Source organism: Panulirus ornatus, chromosome 35, assembly GCF_036320965.1.
Source record: "Panulirus ornatus isolate Po-2019 chromosome 35, ASM3632096v1, whole genome shotgun sequence".
NCBI lineage: Eukaryota > Metazoa > Arthropoda > Malacostraca > Decapoda > Palinuridae > Panulirus > Panulirus ornatus.
In genome coordinates this window covers 2,425,250-2,441,708 of record NC_092258.1, presented here as the reverse complement: position 1 = coordinate 2,441,708, position 16,459 = coordinate 2,425,250, and the positions used below count along the sequence as shown (strand labels likewise).

The 16,459-nt window shown below is 46.0% G+C and overlaps 1 protein-coding gene across 4 annotated transcripts in view; it reads left to right on the top strand.

Annotated features, from left to right (window-relative positions):
* The window catches only part of LOC139760076 (cell adhesion molecule Dscam2-like), a 217,225-nt gene that overhangs the window by 142,437 nt on the left and 58,329 nt on the right, over window positions 1-16,459 (top strand). For all 4 annotated transcript variants that reach the window (XM_071682875.1, XM_071682877.1, XM_071682876.1 and 1 more), the window contains exons 6-7: window positions 9,053-9,192; window positions 10,733-10,856. In XM_071682875.1, coding sequence (XP_071538976.1) covers window positions 9,053-9,192; window positions 10,733-10,856 — 264 coding nt within the window. The remainder of the gene's footprint in view (window positions 1-9,052; window positions 9,193-10,732; window positions 10,857-16,459) is intronic.

Sequence of the window (16,459 nt, the reverse complement as noted above, 5' to 3'; positions counted from 1 at the left end):
ACCTGGAAGTTTGGAAGACAACGAGAGGTGGGCAGCTTGACTGGTTCACAATCCCGCCAGGTCCAGGTAGTATAAAGCCAACAAACAGTTTTCACAAACAGTCATTCTTTATGGTTGAAATCCGACCTCGATCCTCTTCTTTCTTTTCTTCTTTTGTTAAATTTTTCCCGCCAAGCTATACAGCTCCGAAACTTTTAATATTGTTGTCACATTTTCTTATTTCAATCTCGTGTTTCCTGCCTCGCAACGCGCACCCCCAATACCCCTTTTTTTCTTCTTATTCTTCTTGTTCTTGCTATAGCAACACGAGTCACCCGATGATTATCTTTAATCATCGCTCGATTTTAAGTCCTTACATATTTGTAAATGTTTCTGACTGATGATACGTAAGTAGGGTAGCGAGCAGTGACGAGTGAAGGAGGGGTTCTCTCATGTCTCTGTTCCATTTTGTTACGCTCAGTGTCAAGTTGCAGTCGAGGTGGTGGTCAGTTGTTTTCCCTCCCCATCCAGTGCTTCTCTCCTAACCCGTGTGCGTCCTGTCTCTCCCTCCTCCTCCTCCGCTCCCTATCCGCATGCGGGAGGTGTCGTGTACACGTCTTTCCTAGCCTCCTCAATCCACCAAGGGAGGGTTTTGGCTAGGCGACAGTCCTTCTAGGGAACAGGAGAGGATAGGCTAGGAAACTGTGGGGCAGTTACACGAGTTGGGAAGACAAAACAGATGTGTCGTAGCTGGACAACCTAAAGCAATAGACTACCTTCCACCAGACGCTCTACCGTGACAAAGAATACTCGTAGTGGTAGTTGTGGTATTAGCAGTAGTAGTTGTAGCAGCTGTAGTAACTCTTGTCGTAGTAGAAATGCTAATGACAGCTGCAGGGAAGTCAGCAACAACAGCTGCAGTAGCAGCAACAGAAGTAATGAGAATAACTATAATTGTAACAGTAACGTCATAATATGCGTTTCATCATAACCTTCTGTAACCATTGTCGAGAAAAGGTCGTCAGTGTTGATCGGTTTATCCTTTGATGTGAGTCGTCTGGACGTAAATTCAATACTCCGTCACCCAGTACTTAATAATGATCAAATATGTTCGTCAGTAGCCTGTTGTGGTGAATTACTGCGTCGGACCATATCCTGTAGACGTGTCCCTCACAGAAATGTGAATATAAATTCGGACACACTAGGGGGCATGTGGAAGGACTTATTAATTTCCCAGGTATGTAATATTGTGAAAAATATATATCCCCCGCGTCTTTCCACAAGTCAGTGGGCAGTATTAATCAAGTTACATTTTTGTCATACATATTGGTTTAAAAGGCTCAGACTAAATTGCTTTGATTACGTGTGTTTAACGAAGTAGGTAAACCAGCGCTCTTCTCTGAGGAATACCCCCCCCCCATCTCCTACTGCCTACTGAGTGTATATGATATAGGAGACTTTGATCAGGTTCGGTGGGACTGGTAAAGCTTCGCTGCTTCGCCTACAGGGTTGGTAAGGGCGGGTAAATGAATCGCTCGACGGCAGCGGGGTTGGTGAGGCTTCGCTGGTTCGTCGGTTCGCTGGTTCGCTTTAGAGAATCGGTCTAGGCGGTTAGTGAAGCACTGGTCGGCTGGTGAGGTCTAGCTGGTTAGCTCAGAGGGTTGGTCTGGGCGAGTGAGTACAAAAGCATCCGTCTGTAGGTGAGACATAACTGATTTACTGAGATGGTCGTTCTGGGTGAACAGTGAAGCAGTAGTCGGCTAGTGAGGCTTTGTTGATTCACTGCAAGGGATTCGCCAGCGCTGTCAGTCTAAGTATTGTCAGTATTGTCAGCATTCGAAGCAGTATCGTGAATCAACTCTAAGATATAACCATTTGTTGTGAAAATAAGTTTGATTAAAAAGTTCTTTATCATGACTGTTGATTACGGGAAATACTAGATGAACAACTGAGACAAAACACATGAAGAACTGTAGATAAAAGAAATAGGCGATAAAGAGGTAAGATAGTGAGATAAACTGATAATGATGAGGGAATATTGATGCGTAAGAGAACTGGTGGAGTGACTGTAGGAGAGCGACGAGGCCTCGCTTGAGTGTGGCAGCTTCGTCAGCACCGCCACAGCTCCGCCACCTCCCCAGCCCCGCACCTTAATGTGATTGAATTCCAACTCGTCAACCAGGCAAAATCTCGAGATGCTCCGCGGGAGAACCGAAGCGGCGACACGCATTCACCCGCGGGACGATGTGACGTCACTGAATTCGTGCTCTGCACATTCACCATGGCCGGTGACGTCATCAGGTTTGGCCTTGGCCAGGACCCGTGCTGTCCTCTGTCTGTGTGACCTGACCAGCTGGCTATCCGCTCGTCCTTTCGTCCATCTATCCACTCATGTATATATCTATCCAGAGAGGGGGGGAGGCAGAGGGAGGTTGATCGGGGTGAAGGAACCACAAAGGTTTACATCACTCACGATGGAGAGGACAGACTCACGCCATGTGTCACTCAGTGATTCATTTCCTGGCAGTATTCACCCAGATTCATCATGGCATCTTAAGTCTCACGTCCAAAATAATGAATATAGAATAAAGATTATGACTCTTATGTGTGTAACACTTTATTGCTGCGACGCGGAAATTACTGAAATATTTTACTTTGTTGTGGAGCGCCACATTCTCCACAGAATAAATCATTATTTTTTTCAGGAAGATGAAAGTAATGAAAACTTTTTCTTCCTTGTCCACAGGCATGCAAATTTATATATATATATATATATATATATATATATATATATATATATATATATATATATATATATATATATATATATATATATATATGTTAGACATGTATATAGAGGCTGTTTGAATTTAAGATGTCATTTATGGCCATAGGACGTTAGATATAGAAATAGCTACAACTGGCCAATACATCTAGCCAAGACTGGGCGTGTCTAAGGCTACACCTGGCTAAGGCTACACCTGGCTAAGGCTACACCTGGCTAAGGCTACACCTGGCTAAGGCTACACCTGGCCAAGGCTACACCTGGCTAAGGCTACACCTGGCTAAGGCTACACCTGGCTAAGGCTACACCTGGCTAAGGCTACACCTGGCTAAGGCTACACCTGGCCAAGGCTACACCTGGCTAAGGCTACACCTGGCCAAGGCTACAGCTACACTGGGCGTAGCAGCAGCAGCAGCAGCAGCAGGAGGGAGCCCACCCATCGTCCCCTGAACCGTACGTCCGGCCGCTCCAGAAATAAATGTTGTGTGAAATAGTCAATTTTTCAGCAGCGGACGACGGAGAATTGAGTCTCGTGTGTGTGTGTGTGTGTGTGTGTGTGTGTCGCCTGTATATCTGCCTTTGAGTCTGTGTATAAGTGTGTGTGTGTGTGTGTGTATGCTTGTGGATGCGTATCTACAAGAGTATGTGTATACCTACACGTTTCATGATATTTTTTTATCTGTGTGTGTGTGTGTGTGTGTGTGTGTGTGTGTGTGTCTTTGTGTCTGTGTGTGTGTGTGTATGTGTGTGTGTGTGTATGTGTGTGTGTGTGTGTGTGTGTGTGTGTGTGTGTGTGTGTGTGTGTGTGTGTTTACATTCGTGAAATTTACATATGAATATACAGATGTTCATATGAAGGAAAAGAAATGAGCCTTGAATATCAAAGCTTAATATTCATACTTGATGATACTGAGTAATACTTAAATCTTCTTGTAATATGTATTTTGCTTCTCTTAACAACCTACATATGCAGAGAGAGAGAGAGAGAGAGAGAGAGAGAGAGAGAGAGAGAGAGAGAGAGAGAGAGAGAGGTGTGAAGGGAGGAGGTGGGAGAGTGGCGGCAATTGACAGCGTGCCAGTCACCTGACGAGCAAAACACTCCCAACCATCCACTAATGGCGCCTCTCCCTCTCCCTCTTCCTCTCCCTCTCTTTACCCTCCCTCTCCGTCCTCCAGTCTGTAAGCAGGGTGTGTGCGTTTAGCAGGGAGAGGATGCCGCCGTAGGCGGGTGTAGCAGCAGAGCCATGGGTGCAGTAGAGAGAGAGAGAGAGAGAGAGAGAGAGAGAGAGAGAGAGAGAGAGAGAGAGAGAGAGAGAGAGAGAGAGGCAGTAAGTCAGGACTCCAGATCTTAGGAGGCAATTGGTTTTATTTGCTCACTACTGATTAGAACTCGTCAGTGTTTTTACGGTCAATAATAAATCTGTTTATCAAAATACGCGACCTTTCTTGTGTATTCATCAAAGGATCCTGGACATTGCTCAGAGGAAAAAAAGATACACTATCTATATATCTATTAATTTACTAGATTAAAGGGATGGGAATGGATAAGTAAAAGGTGTAGTCTGAGGTGAATTCGTCATGCAGCAAAGAAGATATACCGTAGCTGCTAACAAGGTAGGGTGTATTGTCTTCATGTTCACCCTAAGTGTGACCTTTGACCTGGCCCTCAAGGGATCAGGTCAAAGGCCAGACCATCATAACCAAGAGCCGAAACGGCGTGTTCGGTGATGGTACCACATTGCTCAAGGGTCATACCGTCGTGCTCAAGGGTCATACCGTCGTGCTCAAGGGTCATACCGTCGTGCTCAAGGGTCGTACCATCGTGCTCAAGGTTAGTACCATTGTGCTCAAAGGTCGTACCATCGTGCTCAAGGGTCGTACCGTCGTGCTCAAGGGTCGTAACATCGAGTTCAATGATCCTCCTCTCGTGCTCCGGGGTCCGAACCGTCGTTCTCGAGAAGTTTACATCGCTGAATTTCACCCAAGTCTGATGAAACAAACGGAGCAAATATTTCTCCAGTGGAGCGAACGCGTCTCATTTAGTCTCCTCGTCCCAACAACTGACGGTATTCCTTCGCAAATCTGAATTTTCTTCTTATTCTTTTTTTTTCAACTTCCAATTTCATGAATTTCTTTTATATCAAATTGTACTGCATTTTGTATTATCAGCCATGTGTATATGAAGAGTAATTGCAATGCTTTTTTTTTTAATTACTGAAAATAATTACGGGGACTTGTTTTCCGACATATCCATTCATTTATGATTTATGGACGGGTGGTTGCTGTGCGCCCATTGGCTGCTGCGCTCCCGGGGTCCAGCCGCCAATCAGCGTGCAGTAACGTGTAAACAAATGCAGGAGTAGGGGTAAACAGCGGCCGATAGGGAGATTTGTAGCCTCCCCTGACGCTCGTTGGACAGGCCAGCAGGGTGGGTCGGAGTGGACTCTCGCTCTGCATGGTTAACCCTCATGATCGTGGTAGGCACGGCGTCCGTTCTGTCTGTGTGTCACCCTGGCAGCCCAAAACCATGGCAGTCTTGTTCTCTGTCGACTCCGCTCTCCTCACGCTCTATCGAACGTGCAGTAGACGAATAACTGGGGAGAAGGTGGAATAGAGAGGGAAAAGGAGGAGGAGGAGGAGGAGAGATGGTAATGTTCGCCTTGGATGATGACTTACCGTGTGTGTGTGTGTGTGTGTGTGTGTGTGTGTACTGTCACGACGCCTCAGCTCGGGCTCGTCTAGTGGCAGTATGTTGTCCATGATGGGGTTGTGGTCAAGCGCTGGGGCTCTGATGGGACTCGAGGTGCATGATGGCCAGGACGGGAGCCAAGGTCCTTGTGGCCACACGTCCAGTCCCTCCCACAGCCGCTGATGACGCCACGACAGGAGTTCCAGCGCCGTCATGGAAAACAAATTGGTACGTGGGGTTGTCGGTTCCACTACCTCTTGATGCATGGAATACCGCTCCTCGACCAACACCTGGATATGACGTCTTCAGCCAGTGACGGTCGCAGGCTGCTGTGTGGTGGCGGATTCGTCTGACTTACTTGCAGATATATATTTTTGCCTGACGTGGACTATGTTATCACTGATCTCTGGATATTACTATAAATAGAAAAAAAGAGGACATGACATAAAAAATGAGCAAAAGTCTAATAGTTTTTGAGGAAGTGAAAAGCTTGTATGTTCAAAGGAAACAATTCACGCTTGTTAAGAGAGCCATAAGTGGACACAAACATCCAAAGCCTTGTAGTAGAGGGAAGGAGACAGACGTTACAACCTCATACCTTCAGTTGTCAACGGCTTGGTCAATACTGTGTCCTATATGATGGTAAGGACATGCGAGCAGCCAGATCATGGAAGCCAAAACTCGAAGTAATATCAGGTATGGGAGAGAGAGAAAAAAAAAAAGGAGAATTGTCGACGTGGCGCAGAAAATGCAAATCGCACTTTGAGGTTAGAGTGAAAGATGATACTTGATAGGCAAGACTGATTTGCATATGACTGCATTAATGAAACACATAGAGCTAGGAGTTTCTTACTTGTCAAAGCAGTGCATCATACAAATAGGAATCAGTCCTTTGTATTACTGGAACATAAATGACGAAGAGAGAAGAATCCTTAAAATCTGACCAACTTCATTTTTTTTTTTTTCCATTTTCTTGAGTCAGTAATGTAGGATGATGTAGGGACGCCAAGATCGCTCAGACGTTACGTGGATACCAAGTTTATGTATTGCTTTGAGTTGCTGAGCCATAGAGCCATCACAGGAGATCGCAAAGTCGGGAGGAGTTCCAGAAAGAGAAATAAAACGAAATTGGGTAAGTGAAGCGGTAAATTTATGTAGGTTACGTTTGCTCTGCTGGGGGGATGCTGTCCCAAGCTGGAGGTAAAGAAATTTTTGAGACGGGATAAGGCATGAACCCAACAATATATATATATATATATATATATATATATATATGTATATATATATATATATATATATATATATATATATATATATATATATATATATATACATATATATATTTAGTGATGTACAGAAGTTCCGATATGTGTAGACATATGTAGAATATTCATCCCAGACGTATAAAGTATATTTCTAATACAAGATTTTCTGTTCACGTAAAACTCATGATGCCTTTTTACTTCAGTATCTTAAACTTGTTTTCCAGATATAAAGATCCTATAGCAACCAATCAAATAAGATTTTTTGTTGTAACGAGGTATTAAGGTCCTTCGCGTGAGAGCGAGCGGGATAAAGAATAATAGATTACCAGATACAGAGATACATCTAAGGTACCGAACTGCCCATAACAAACACAAACACAAACGAACGACTAGCCTTTGCTGGAGGGTCTTAGTGACGTGCTGAGGGAGGCTGAGCACATCCCACAGTATAATAACTTGACGAAACCCACAATGTGACCGAATCACGTCCATGGATCTGACAAAGTGGTGAACGCGCTAAACAACTTGGCTGTGCATAATGTATCGAACTCGCTAAGTAGCCCGCTTGGCACTCGCTCACTCCCTCGCTGGGAGAGCGGCAAAGTTCCAGGACATAAGTACAGATTTAAGACTCAGAGAGAGTGAGGGGGGGCGAGAGAAGTGAGAGAAGGGGAGAAAAAAGAGTTGAACTTAAAGTTTGATGAGAACATGAGATTCTCTCTCTCTCTCTCTCTCTCTCTCTCTCTCTCTCTCTCTCTCTCTCTCTCTCTCTCTCTCTCTCTCTCTCTCTCTCTCTCTCTCTCTCTCAGCCATGCCGTCAGACCCCTGATGATAGTTCCCACGGCTGCATCCGTCAGCCGGGAATGCATTAGGGGTTTTGTAATTAATCATTGGCCCTTAATTGCCCCTTTTTTGAGTCGTTAACCCACGCTAATTGCAATTAGGTTCTTGTATTTCTTTTCCCCTTTTATTGAAATTAATTTGGTTAAAGAAACTTCTTTTGTAATATTTGTATTATTTTTGGACTAATGATCAAGTCTACTCATCTATCAGTTACTAAATAATGAAATAATTCATCAATGTTTATCTGTATCAGGCCATGTACTGGACGGTTGTTTTGATCAGTTATTTAAGTAATTACTGGGTGAAGTTTTAGGACATCTTTCAAAGTTTATCATCAAAATCCGAGTTTTTGGCAACTGACTCTCTACAGTTCGTCCTGGGTCGCGACCATATACTTCAATAACTGGAAACGGAAAATACGATACAGGTGATTTTTACCAGTGCCCAGCCGGTTCACCAGTCTGCACCAGTGACCAGCATTCTACCAGTTTCCAGCAGCTTCCAGTTTCGTTGACATTTTACCAAACGTGAGCACACTCCAGCCAGATCCATCATACAATGTATTTTTTTTTCTCTTATAATTACCCCAGGATCCCTTCTTGTATCTTTCTTTATAATCACTGTAGGATCTCTTTCCGAGGGGGTTCTGGTGTTAACTAGGACTCTTTTACGATGGAATCCCGTAACTCAAGACTGCGCTACACTCAGTAGCAGGGACAGGAGGGACGCCGTTGAAGCGAGAGGTTCCCTGACGAGACTGGAGTACTTTTCCTTTCGTCAAACGACGATAATACAACCTCGCCTAAAGTAATTTTCCAGTCGTAGTGTAACCTCAAGCAGGAGGAGTCCGGTAGAACCTCAGGGAACGTATATATATATATATATATATATATATATATATATATATATATATATATATATATATATATATATATATATATATATATATATGAAAGAATAAAACCTCTCAAATGAATTTCATGTCATATGACGATGCTCTTCATATTCTATCATTTGCCTATCAATTAAATTCCATCTGAAGCCCAATATTGTACCAGATCCCATTAGCCGGAGGTAACTGGATTTTCGACTGGTTATCGTTTATTGTGCTGAATGTATTGGACGTTATGTTTTGAGTGGTCACCCGAATTGGCCCGCCCCCCCCCCCACCCCACCCCCCTTTTTTATGGGTTCCATTTGCCGGCGGCGGTGGGGGGGGGGAGGGCTGCTTCCCCCATCCCCCAATGAGAGTGAGTTACATGAGTTACATACGACGGTATGACCCTTGGGTATGATAGTCTGTGACCTGACCTCTCACATCTATCTGATTCCAGTAGTTATAAACTCATGAACAAACGAATGATAATGATAGTAATAATAATAATAATAATAATAATAATAATAATAATAATAATAATGATAATAATGATGATAATGATAACAATAATGATAATAATGATAATAATGATAATAATACTTCATGTGTTGCAGGTACGTGTACGGGTCGGAGAGGACCCTGTACATACAGGACGTGACACAAGCGGACTCCCACGCCTCCTTCATGTGTCGTGTGCTGCACCGGGCAGCCCGCACGCCCGTCACCAGCCCGCCCACCGCCCTCACCGTGCTAGGTAACGCCCGCAACCCCTTGGTTGGCTCAAACCTTTATCTGTCAACCTCGCGAACCCCTCTCAAACGTTGTCCTTAACCCCAAACCCTCTTAGTCTTATGCTCAACCTCAACCTTATTGCTCAACTTCAGCTTCTCGACCTCATGCTCAACCTTGCATTCAGATTCTCCCCCCTAAGTTCTCAATTCAACCTCAACCCCTAATATCCTCGACCTCACTCTCCGCCTTACATCCTCTCCTCCTATGTATGAACAATATATCTCTCACCTCCCTGATCCATCAACCCCCACCTCTCACACCCCCACCTCTCACACCATCAACCCCCACCTCTCATACCATCAACCCCCACCTCTCACACCATCAACCCCCACCTCTCATACCATCAACCCCCACCTCTCACACCATCAACCCCCACCTCTCATACCATCAACCCCCACCTCTCACACCATCAACCCCCACCTCTCACACCATCAACCCCCACCTCTCACACCCCCACCTCTCACACCATCAACCCCCACCTCTCACACCATCAACCCCCACCTCTCATACCATCAACCCCCACCTCTCACACCATCAACCCCCACCTCTCACACCATCAACCCCCACCTCTCACACCCCCACCTCTCATACCATCAACCCCCACCTCTCACACCATCAACCCCCACCTCTCACACCATCAACCCCCACCTCTCACTGTCTCTCTTTTCACTGGTCAAAGGTCCCCTCTGACGTTGGCAACCCGGAGTGACGTCAGCAACAGGGCGACCTGGTTCCCCTCGTATGATTGGTTACCATGGCAACAAGTTAGGATGCTTTCTTTACATAAGACTTTGTTAAGCCTTTTGTTAAAGGGTTAACTTTGATAAGCATTCTTTGTAAAGGCTTGTTCGATAAAAGCCATCTCAATATCGCCCTCAGTCCCTCACTCTTACATTGTTATTAAGCTCACACTGGCATACGTTGACAGTATAATACTCCTCACACTAGCGTATACTTATAATTCTCCCGCTAGCATACACTGGCAGTATGATGATAATCATACCACACATTTTCTTTCACATCATAATGTTCATACTACCACACACTGTCCTTCACCCTTCCAGCTTAATGCTCACACTAACACACCGGCATCCTTGCCACCGGCCTGGCTCATACTAAGCTATTAGCACCTTGGCAACTGCCTGGAATCCCTGCTGTGTGATCTGGAAGAATAACCGTCCATTTAATCGGATTTCCTCCGCATCCGGAATGATTTGCGTCCATACACCCCGACGATGCGTTAGGCGAACCTATGATGCACTCACGTCTGAGGAGATGATCAAGACACACTCGAGTCTAGAGATAAAGCTGGTGTAGAGTTAAGTATTTCATCACACACTTAGAACACACTTAAGTCATGGATTCATGGCTCGCCCCGTAACATTACAAAAGCTGTATAGAGTCTGTAGGTTATATAGAAAGTCTTTTGAGTGACAGTCACCTACAAGACGTCGATGGGCATCATGTCTTATCTCAGTGTCCTCCATGTTCTCTCCTTACAGCGGCGCCGTCGACGGACAGCCCTCCCAGGATGGACCCAGACCTGACGAGGATGCTGGAGGTGGTTGAGGGTCAACCCTTTACCATCCCATGCCTCGCCCACTCGCATCCACCCCCACACTACAGGTCAGTTACTTCAGCCCATCTCTCCTCCATCCTAACAACACTATCATCACCAGCATGGATGTAAACCCCTCGTATAACTGTCTGGTATCCTTGGTCTACCCTTCTCATCATCTCTTACACTCGCTGTCTCATCTAAGGCTTCATTGTCTGACGAACTTACCTACAGCCTCATGGTCGTGCCGACAATCTCTCTATCTCCCGCGCCGAATATCTCTTCATGCTTCTCATGTCTCCCTCAACGATTCTAAAATCATTTTCGAATCACCGTTCTATCATTGAATCATTGAGTAGTTAAGAAAGGTGTCCATTCAGCCAGGTGATAGACGGCACTACGAACAAGGTGTGGCTGCAATGTTTCAACAGCTTGTAGTTGTTCAGTGAACAGCAGTCATTCATTTGCCTGTTAGATTCTCTGAACCTCTTACAAGCGACCAAGCTCACCTCTGGTCTTCGTGTAGTGACCATTCCCTCTTCCAGGATTCAGCGTAATCGCCTTTCCATCTTGCGGCAGCCAACTTAATCACCATTCCATCTTGCAGCACTCGGAGTAAATCACCATTCTTTCTTCCAGCAGTCAACGTAAATCACCATTCCATCTTCCAGACGCCAAACGCATACTTCCAATCTTCCAGGACTTTACTTCGGTCACCATTCCACCATGTTATGGAAACCGAGCTGTCACTATCCTATTTTCCAGGGATTTATCTCAGCCGCTGCCTCCAGGAGCCAAGCCCTCCCCTCGCTGCCACCATCTAACACCCTAGCTCAGTCATATTCCCCTCTTCAAGGAATCATGTTAACTTTATATGGTTCGATTTAATGGCCGCTAAACCAAAAACCACAGCGGACGTCAGACGCGTTCCTCCAACCTATCCCATTCAACCACCCATTGATGCCTCTTACCTCACTCGCCATACCAATCTGTCACCCAAGTTCACCCACCGTCCCGTACCTTAGCAACCAAACTCCACATCAGCTCGTCTTTACGCAGCCCAGCTCCCCGACACCATTTCATCAGCCAGGAGCCCAGCTCAGCTCCCACCCAATCTTCCAGACTGGTTTAGTCTTCATTCCATTTTCCAGGAACTTAACTCAAACACCATCTCATCTTTTCTCTCGTGTTTCCCTCCCGTCTGGACTAAGCCCGCTCACTCTCCTTCTAAAGGCCCGAGTGACACTTCTTTAATACCTCCTCAAGTGACACCTCTCGTTGATAATCATGAATTTCAGGTGTTGTATTCTGTTACGGGAGCCTCGTACTTCAGACTTCAGAGATCACTCCTGATATTCATGAGACAGTGTCATTACGTCATGCACAAGAGACGCTCATCTCTGGTCACAATATTCATAACATCAGGAAATTTTGATCGGTCGTTTGGGATTTAGTCCTGTCAATTGCCAAGGGTCATTCAGGCCGGCAACGTCAAGTCACAACCACCAAATTAGGAAATCCTGAAGGCCTTTTTCAGGTGTTCAAGATGATTGCAAGACCGTACACACTCTGGCTGTATGTATGGCTCCTGAACGCCATCCATGCAACCTTAGTTACCTCAGTGTTACTGAGACTTATTGAACTCTAGCAGCTCATACAGGAACATGATATCAAGACAGTGACATGTTCCACGCGCATCATGTCCATTATGATAACCAGTAACATTGGGAGAATCAAAAAACTGAAAATACAGAGGGGTTCGAGCAGCCACTGTAAAGCTGGAGACCAAACTCTTGAAAATATCAACACCGTCCACAGCTAAAATGAATCATGCCCAACCCCTTCACCCCTCACCCCTTCCACCCCACCGGCCAGCGTTAGACAGCCTCTGCCGGCGTTAGACAACCCACTGCAGTGTCGACGTAGCCGGACGTGTCGAGGTAGCCCCTTGGAAAGGGAAGGGGGGGAAGGGAAGTGACTTACAGTAGCCGGACGTGTCGAGGTAGCCCCTTGGGAGGGGAAGTGGGGGGAAGGGAAGTGACTTACCCCTTTCTTATCCCGAGCCGGTCTAGAGGGAGAGGGAGGGAGTAATGTTTGGCGTTGACATGTTTACTGACGGGTCTTCCGTTCCGCCACCCACCCCACGCCGAACTCCTCTCTGCAGTGTTGGTCGGGGCTCAACAGCAACCTCTCCCACCTCAATAGTTGAAGGGGGGAGAGTGGGAGTGAGGATGGCTTGATACGCTTTTTAAATGAAACTGAGAATGTGAGTACATACGAGGGAGAGTGGCCCGTCCATCTTCATGTGTCCTTAAGTAAAAGTCTGGGCATTGAGGGAACCAAAGACTGGAGTGTGTGTGTGTGTGTGTGTGTGTGTGTGTGTGTGTGTGTGTGTGTGTGTGTCTGTGTGTCTGTGTATTGGAAAGACTGTGATTGTTTGACGCCTTTGGTCACAGCGACGGCACGATCTTTAAGCAGGTCTATACGACCCTCGAGAGGACCCTGTTCTTTGACGGACTCCAGACACTTATTCTGGGGCAGAATACAGACACCTGTTCTTGTAGGAATTACAGTACAGCTGTTGCTGGTGCTGCGCCGGTGAGGGAGCAGCCTGAGAGAGAAGCCCCTTGTGTCGGAGCAGCCTGAGAGAGAAGCGCCTTGTGTCGTTTACATCAGAGGAATCATAAGGTATTACCAGCAGATTGATAATGAGATTTCCTCAACATCAGAAGAACTAGAAAGTTCCTTTGCTCTAATTGAGCAAGGAAACGAGCTCGGCTGTAAAGGTAGTTCTCTGTTTACCTCAATCGAATTACGGGATGGTTGGAAAAGAAGCTTTAAATGGATTTACCAGACGCCAGGTGCGGAATCGCAAGAGGGAAAAAAACAGCTTTAAAAGCCTGGAGGCAGTAATGAAGGCAAGGCTGGATGGTACCCATCTCACCTGCCGTGGCTGGGAAGGCATTATAGACGCACAGTTTCCCTCGTGATAATTTCCAATTTTCGTGTTTCTGAAGGAGAGAGAGAGAGAGAGAGAGAGAGAGAGAGAGAGAGAGAGAGAGAGAGAGAGAGAGAGAGAGGGTCGTTCAGTGGGGGAGAGGGGTTTACGTTTACGAATAACGCTCTACGTGACCCCCACGCTCATAAGACTGCAACCCGTTAGTCTAGTGGCCTGACGGCATTGTAGCCTGACGTAAGCTAACCTGACCTGTGAACTACAAGGATTTAGAGACGTGGAGGAGTCCCTGGAGGGAGGAAGGCCACTGGACTGGACACAAAAGATCATGGGAGGTGTTATGCTGCATTCGCTTGTAGGCCGAGCTATACCCAGAGAGAGGCGGGCTCTGTGTGGGGGAAGGGTGTACAGAGATAGATCTGTGTGGGAGACTGAGGGAGCGGGAAGGAATGTGTATAGGTAGATCTGTGTGTTGGCGGAATGTATATAGGTAGATCTGTGTGTGGGTAGGAATATATATAGGTAGATCTGTGTGTCGGGAGGGATGTATGTAGGCAGATGTGTGTGGGAGGAGTATTGTGAGGGAGGGAGGGAGGAAGGGATGTATGGAGAGAGATCCTCTAGTCCAGCGCTGATGGAAACTTGAACCCCTCGCATGATAGACCAGTCCGACCCCAGTGCTGGAGAGGTGATGGATACGTGAATTATTTTTTTTACGTTTTACAGAATTAGTTACATCATGGGCTGCCTCTGCTCGGGTGATAAACATAGAGCTTTTTTTTCTTTCTAAATTCTCTCCACACGGAAGGATGATTAAAATTTTTGTGTATAAGTTTATGGTTAATGCTTGAACACGATGGTAACATCCTTGGATGAGATGGTACGACCTTTGACGTGACCTTTAGTTGTCCTCCTGTTCTGGGATGGTAATACGGTTCTCAGGGGGGATTTAAGGGAACCAGACCTCTGGGTTAATGGAACACAACCCGTTATAATAATAATAATGATAATAATAATAATAATGATAATAATAATAATAATAATAATAATAATAATGATAATGATAATAGTAATAATAACGTTTGGGCCAAGTTGGTTGACAGTGGGACAGATGAAGGCACAAAAGATGACAGACAGTAATCAGTGACAGTTACGCCACCGGAAGATGAGGGAATAATCATCGCACGAAATGGAAGAGAGGATGAGATGAAGATAGGAACCAGGCTAGGATGGAGTTGGATGGGTCAGTGAGGCACCACATCGGGTACATGAAATAGGTATTGTTCTCGGCAGCTGGATGAAGGGGCTGTTCATATGAATCAGATTCAAAACAGATGAACAATGAACACGACGAGCCCCTAAAAAAAAAAATAAAAGGACAAATAATGATAGACAATAGACAATAATAGACTTGGCCGGTGTTATATATAAATCTATCGTAATAGATTAATATTCCCAACAGGAAGAGGATTGGAGGTTTGGATATATACACCCGATCTGTTGAAGAGAGAACCTGCCGCTCTCTGCCTCAGTAACAAATTCACCATTTTTGTGTGAATAAAGTAATATCGAATTGAAATTGAGTGCTGTGTCCTACATGGGAAAGTTTGTTATATACTGCCCCCGCTACAACGAACATAGCGAATTTCAGCGTCCGACCCACGTGCTGGTATATGTGGCATGAACCATTTATGAATTTTGATCACCGTTACCATACTGGATGAACGACTGGGGCGATGAGACTTCTGTTATAGGGTCATAGGGAGAATGGATGGTTGCCTATGATAATGAGGGTGAGCGTGGGTATAGGGTAATTAGTGGCCCTATGGTAATAAGGGACTAATGTGTAGGGAAGGTAATTAGCCTCAATGACCTCTTTAAATATACATTTGGATAGGATTTCCTTGGGAGTTGACAGATGTTATGAATTAACAGCCTGACTCTTTAAATAAGAAGAAAGAAAAAAGATTATATTTCATCGTGTCACTCTCCCTCTCTCTCTAAAGTTCTCTTATCTCATCCTTATCTTCCTTGATGTCTGTAATTCCACCACTCGGCTCAGATGAACACACCTGCTATCACCCGTACCGTCTACTCTCTACTGGTGGGAACCCCCCCCCCCCTCCACCTTGCACTATCACCCTGCTGGCGCTGGCCTGTGGCAGGGCCAGCCCGCAGCGCTCACCGCGTGGGGGAGAGAGAGAGAGAGAGAGAGAGAGAGAGAGAGAGAGACAGACAGACAGACAGACAGACAGAGAGAGAGAGAGAGAGAGAGAGAGAGAGAGAGAGAGAGAGAGAGAGAGAGAGAGAGAGAGAGGCCACAAACACAGCTTGATATACGAAAGAACGAGAGCCCACGCAAACACCAGTTGACCCGCCCGACCTCCCCATCACCATGGGGCGAGTGTGATCAGCGAGATCCGCTTCATATTGACCCAGGGGATTAGGTTTCCCTAACAGCCCTTGATTGGACGGGATCCCCATATCAAAGGATTGGGGCTCTTCCCCCCCCCCCTCCCCCTTTCCCCCATCCCCGGAGCTACCCATCACTGGACATGGTACCCCAAACTGAAGGATCAGGTCACTACCCTACCCCCCGCAACAGCCCAGTCTCCACTGATTGATCAGGACCCACAATCCAAGGATGAGGTCTCTCTCTCTCTCTCCCTCCCTCCCTCCCCTTCCACAACAACGTCCTCCACAATCCACCCTGAT